Here is a 6,800-nt window from a genome sequence, read left to right on the forward strand (position 1 = left end):
CTTCACTCCCCTCAGTATGTCAGTCAAATGTAAACTGTGGCAGGAGGGACTAGAGTAGGGTGCCTGATGGCCGATTCCTAAAACCCCTGACAATCCCACAGAGGATTTAGAGCCTTCCCTTCCAGGCCCTCGGTGGGCCTTCTAAATTTACTACGAGAGATGACTAAATGGACTTTGAGAATTGACAAACTGAACATACAGGTCTCCAGCTTCACTGGTTAAGGGTATCAAGTTGTTAAACCTGGTAATGTCTCCTTTTTCCCTCTTAGTCTCTTGCTCACCCTTCAGCTACTATTCACCACAGGTAATATGGCAGCCTGTTCTGGAAATTGTGGCTCCATGGCTAGCACTGCAGATGGGCACTGAGCTGAAGTTTTAGTTCAGCTCTCTATCACTGTGTATGGTGCAGTATAGCGTTGTGCACAGTAGTAATAGCCGGCATCTTCAGGCTGAACTCCAGTGATGGTCAATGTGAATTCAGTCCCCCCTCCACTGCCACTGAAGCGGTTTGGCACCCCAGAGGTTAGATAGACACCATCACCTATAATGCCCTTTGGAGGTGCTCCAGGCTTCTGTTGAACCCAGTTTAGCATGTCCACTTTATAATGGGAGCTGTAAACAGACCTGCTGGTCTGGCATTTGATGGTCACCGTCTCTCCAGACTGGCCAGACACTGCTGTCTGAGGCTGAGTCATGATGATCTCACCACTGGAGCCTACAGAGAAGACAAATGAAAAGGGAATGAGAACAATGGTGGCTGGAGAGAAGACAGTTGTTTCATTTTTGTTTTCTAGTCTTCTTCACTCCTATAAAATAAAAAGTTCATGCTATTAGTTAACAAAGAAAAGTTAATGTCATTTGAATGGCCTTTCTCATTTGTTCATCTTCTTCTACTCTTTTCTAATGCACTTTGTGACAGCAGATTTACTTTATTCATTTAATTGAGGCTTCACATTCATAACCAGAGGCATGGCTAAGTGAGCTCTCAGGGGTCCTGGAGGACCTGCTTTACAGTACGGTTACTAATGAAGGCCATTTGAGAATTCCCAGTCCACTTTACCAAGTGTGTAGGTGATGAGCATCACCGCGGTCAGTGTGTCCAGTGCCTTCATTTTAATGGCAGAGTTGTCCGCTCTTTCACACACCGGTGAGCGTTTAGTCTCTTAAACAGTCAGAGCAGTGAGGCGGCGCCATCATGCAAATCAACTTGAGAGAAGATCAGAAGCAGAAAAAGACAGGACACACCTGCTAAGAGCATGAAGGTTTGTCAAGAGAGAGCTGTGAGAGTCAGAGAGTTGGGCCATAAGGGGCTTTGGAGAAGAAATGGGAACCATTTTAAAAGGAGTGTGTTACTTGTATATCGTTAAACAGATTAGTGGGACAGAGGTGTCAGGGTCCCAATTTAATTGCAAGTGAAAGTAAAGTGACTATAACAACCGTAATGTCAAAACCTTGGCTTCTTCAATAAATGAAGACTTTGAACCATCTCTTTCAGTAACAAATCCCTTAATGAATGTAGATTTCCAGTTCGGCCTTTTCTTAAACAGAGCAGGACTTCCAACATGTTGTCATCCAGTCTAAGTGCAAAGAAGGAGAGGTTGTTGGCTCCAGTGTCACACCACATTCAATTCCTGCTGTTCCTACCTGATTTGACAACACTGTATATATAAAATGGTGTAAAAGAAAGACAAGAAGCATATAAAGTTTTGGGGTTTTCCAGCCCCGTATACTGTAGAGAGTCACAAATAGCTGTCATACAAATACAGACAATGTCATAACACCCTCCGCCGGCATGACGGATGGGGGAACATTTAAGCAGAGGGACCGGAAATGGAAGCATGGGCTGATGGGAAAACTGAGGTGGATAGTGGGACTGTTGACGTCATCGGGGTGAGACAGAGGAAAGGCGGAAGTGGCGTGTTGTTTTCTCCGTGATAAGGAGGACTCATGGCGGCGGTGCGTCTTTCTTCCTGTAGAGATAGAGACAGAGAGAGAGGTTAGTACCCCGCCATTCCCGTCTGGCATACGATGTCGTGTTACCCTTTGGATCGTTCCGCGGCTCCCTAATCGCGCGTGCGTGACAATGGATATAAAGTATGGTGTTCATAAAGTGAATTTTACACGTCTCCTTTATAGAGTGCTTATCTGTCTAGTAATACACTTACAGTAATTTATAAAGCACATCTTGTATCCTTCTATCCATTGCGAGCGACCAGGCTGCACATTCACTTTTTGGATTTGATTCAATTACAGATGATACGCATTTTTTCAGGCAGAAAATAGTCCTGAACATTCAGGATGAACCGCAGGCAGCTGCAGGCACTTGAAAAGCTGCATATCTCACGATAACAGAAATCTTTAAAGTTTGGTCACTTACTCCATAATCTGTTCACTCCCTGGCCAGTGTTAGCACTCTGCAGGTCCTGCTGCTCTTCATCTCTATAGCCTTGAGGAATTGTTTCAATCAATCCTCATTTACCACTAGAATCCCTAAAGCCACCCAGGCCACCTGAAATTCCCTCGCACCTCGTCATCAGCGTCTTTGTTTTGCAAATGCAGTCGATCGGCACTGGCAGCAGGCAGCCTGCTCACTCATCCCCTACCGAGGCAGCTGAAGTCAAGTCAGACGCAAAATTCTCAAGCTGAAGGGTAAATAATATATCGTTATTTGGAATCCATACATTTCATATGTGTTCTGTGTCTACAACGATCTGGGTAAATGTGGGAAGACAGGAGATGCAAACGATTTTTTTAATTTCAGAATCAGAAAACTTTATTAATCCCAAAGGAAATTACTTATGTTACAACTTAACAACAGACAAGGGACATGTTACACTAAGAGCAAGTATAAAGTAGTCATATAAATATAAATAGAGTATAATAAATGTAAATATCAAATTAGAGTGCAGAGTGTTGCACCTTAAGTTAATATTGCACACTAGCCAACCCGCGTCGTAGCATACGCTGCATAATCACGCCGCTTTTTTAATGATTTTTAAGCACAGGGAAAAAAATGAACATTTGAAAAATCCGTAATTTAATAAACCACCAGGAAAAGTAACATTGCAACAATGCACGCTACGAACCAACATATTATCATCGTTCAGTACGCACTGCCTGCTCATGTGTCTGCCCCCAACTCCTCACCAGAGTCGCTTTCGTCTGTTTACAGTCCACATGCACCTGTGAGTCACGTTGACTTTTCATTTTCCAAACACCACCTCAGTTGCTTTCGTCTCTGCTACAGTCCACGTGCACTTCTGAGCCATGTTGTCTTTTCATTGTTCTGTGTGGTTCCGGCTGCTTTTCTATATATAATCCACCAAGTCACCCGACCATGGTAGTAGCGAGGGGTGGGGTGGGGTGTGTACAAAGGGCAGGGACGTAATCAGTTCGAGCGTATGACACGCACTTACTGGGAATTCTTCGTTTGTGGGGAACAATTGCAAGCCCCGGTCTCCAGCACAAATGGGGTTCAATGGCTTACCCACGTCTCTCGGCGCCAGGTAGACACACGTTGATCCATTCAGTGTAGCGCGCGTGCAGTACCGGACATCCAAGGGCATCACAGACCTGTTAATGCTCAATCTCACGTGGCCGAAAGCCACTTGTCCCTCTAAGAAGCTGGACGCTGACCGATCTTGGGTCGCGTAACTATTTAGCAGGTGGGAGTCTCATTCGTTTTCTGAATTAACCAGACAAATCGCTCCACCAACTAAGAACGGCCATGCACCACCACCCACAGAATCGAGAAAGAGCTATCAATCTGTCAATCCTCTCCGTGTTCGGGCCGGGTGAGGTTTCCCGTGTTGAGTCAAATTAAGTGAAAGGCTCCACACCTGGTGGTGCCCTTCCATCAATTCCTTTAAGTTTCAGCTTTGCAACCATACTCCAAGGGAACCCAAAGATTTTGGTTACCCGGTTGGCCGCCTGGTGGGTCATGGGAATGACGCCGCCGGATCGCCTCTCAGGATCGTTTATGGTCAGAACTACGACAGTATGTGACCGTCTTCGAACCTCCGACTTTCGTTCTTGATTAATGAAAACATTCTTGGCAAATGCTTTCGCTCTCGCTCGAATTGTTGTCGGGTGTGTGCCATGGTCGGCTGCTTAGTGAATTGTTGGTGGGTGGGGCTCTGTGTTGTCGGTGGGTGTGGCTCTGTGAGTTGTCATCGTATCCCATGGTCTTAGCATTGGTGGGCGGGTCTCTGTGAGTTGGCGGGCGTGGCTATGCCGTGCGTATCCCATGGTTGTCTTGCTTGTTCTATCGGCTTAGTGAATTATATATATAGATTCTGAGAACAAATAAGGTTATTGTCATGTGAAGAGAAGACAATTTATTGCACAAGAACAGATAGTATGTTACACATTTCAAGTACTTGAAAAATGTACCTGGATATCCAATAAAGAAAAAGGGTAATAGCTTAAAGTATGGCTGAGTGACCGGAAAAGGAGTTACAGAGTCTGATGGCTGTGGGGAGGAAGGATTTTCTGTGACGTTCAGTGGAGCATTTGATGCTAGTCAGTCTACTGCTGAAAACGCTCCTCTGTCCAACTACAAAACTATGAAGTGGGTGGTTAGCATTTTCAATAATAGACCAAAGCCTAGTCAACATTCTCTGATCTTCCACACTTTCCAAGCTGTCCAGTTTCTCTCCTACCACAGAGGAAGCTTTCTGAATTAGTTTGTTTAGTCTCCTGATGTCTGCCACTTTCATGCTGCTCCCTCAGCATGCCACAGTGAAGAAAAAGGCACTGGCAACCACACTGTCATAGAACATCCACAACATAGTGCTGCTGACACTAAAAGATCTGAACTTCCGTAGGAAATACAGCCTACTTTGACCCTTCTTGTATATGGCCAGCGAGTTCCTGGACCAGTCTAGATTATTGCTGATATGCACCCCTAGATACTTGTACTCCTCAACTATTTCTGCCTCCATACCCTTAATAGACAGGGGAGTGGCTGGAGATCGCAATCTTCTTAAATCAACTACCAGTTCTTTAGTTTTGCTGGTGTTGATCTGCAGTTGATTCAGCTCACACCAGTCAACAAAATTGTCCACTACCTTCCTGTATTCCGTCTCTTCTCCATGTCTGATACTACCAACTATAGTTATAGCATTAAGACCAGGGTGAAATAGTGGAGTTTAAAATCCAATAAATATTTCCTTTAAAAGCGAGGTTAAAACGATAGCTGGAAGCAATCTTTTAAAAACAAGACCCGGTGCCTTCTTCTGCTGACGGCTCCCCTGCTTCACCCATCTGAGCCCTGCACCCGGGGAGTTACCCGACCTGCAGTTGACCTTCTTCTGTGTGTCTGGTAGCTTCCCGATCCCTTGTTTCGTTTGGCTGATCCAGACCGAGACCTGGATTCCTCAGCGACCAGGGCGCTCATGCTGGGGTTTCAACCTCCCAAGCCTCCGACGAGCCTTACACGGTGAGCCACCTGCCTTCTGATCAGTCCTACTCCTCACAGATGCTCAGCAGGAGCGACCACTACTTCCTGCCCCTGAGTGCCGGCCAAACACTCCACTAAGGGGCTCTTCTCCCAGCTGCCTATCGATAATACTGCGAGCCTACTCTCGCTTGCTCGATCCCATACCAGCTCCCAGCTTTCTTCTTCTTTCCCTCACCTTCATTCTCTTTCTTATTTTTTATCCTCCCCCTCCGCACTCGCGCTCCTACTATATATAATGGGGACATGGCACAGGTGTGGCGATTAGCAGCTCCTGGCATCAATTTACGGATGCGGACTTAAGCAAGAAAACACCCGAAGCACATCACGTCCGAGAACCGCTCTTACAACACTACCACACCCCCTCTATATTTATTTAAAACCGGCCTTTTATTCTAAGCCGCGGACCCGCTATATCACATACAGTAAATAACATCAAATACAGCAGTACATTCACAAGAATCAGAAGTTGTGGCACTTAATTTGCTCAGTTCATTACATGCAGTTTATTACATATAGCAAAATACCCGCGCTTTGCAGCGGTGAAGTACTGCTTTAAAATTTTTATTAAGAAAAAAAGTAAACCTTTTTAAACTGAGGGAAAATATACCAATAATTATTTGTTAAGGATCTCTTTGTATACCATGTCAGTTCGGCCCTCCGGCTGCAATATGACCAAGCTGTGCGCTGAGCTTACTCTTGAGCAAGCAACGTATACTTGGCCATGTGAAAAGCCATCTTGCCTCAAATCAATGCCAACCTTTTGTAGGGTCTGTCCCTGAGACTTATTAATTGTCATTGCGAAGCAGAGCCTTACTGGAAATTGGAGACGTTTGAATTGAAATGGGTTTCATCGATAACTTCGCATCCAGCTTTTGAGAGTTTAAACATTCATAAACATCAAAGTGTCCACTACTCAAATCGTCACCTGTGAATCTAAGATGTTTAAGACGCATTGGCAGTTGTCCAAATGTGTAAAATATTTGGTCATTTCGGTACACTTGAAAGCGACAACCGAACAATTCAGTGGCAGCCATCAACTCGCATGCAGAACCATAGGTGAAGGGCTTAAGCATTTCACTCTTATAGTGCTCCTGTGTAGTATAATTATCTCCTGTACCATCATCAGTCCACACCTTGAACCTGTCTCAGTCATTCAATACATAAGACACAACGTTCCTCTGGATATCAAGAGTGAGCCTGATATCGCCGTGCAATATGTAACACAGAGAATGGAAAAGGCAGTCTCCATCTCCGGGCATGGAAACCACTCGGTAAGTGACAGTTCTTTGATCGATGGTGATCACCTCGATAGCCATGTTAATGGGGGTACGGTTGGAAT

General features: G+C 45.1%; 1 gene segment (V, D, J or C); it reads right to left on the reverse strand.

The window, feature by feature from the left end:
* Nucleotides 1-380: 380 nt before the first annotated feature.
* On the reverse strand, nucleotides 381-4,943 carry LOC114644666 (Ig kappa chain V region 4135-like). The segment is given in 3 exon segments: nucleotides 381-715; nucleotides 1,061-1,162; nucleotides 4,841-4,943. Coding segments are annotated over 3 exon segments (540 nt in total).
* Between the last annotated feature and the right edge of the window lie 1,857 nt (nucleotides 4,944-6,800).

The sequence above is a fragment of the Erpetoichthys calabaricus genome, chromosome 5 (assembly GCF_900747795.2).
Source record: "Erpetoichthys calabaricus chromosome 5, fErpCal1.3, whole genome shotgun sequence".
Lineage (NCBI taxonomy): Eukaryota > Metazoa > Chordata > Cladistia > Polypteriformes > Polypteridae > Erpetoichthys > Erpetoichthys calabaricus.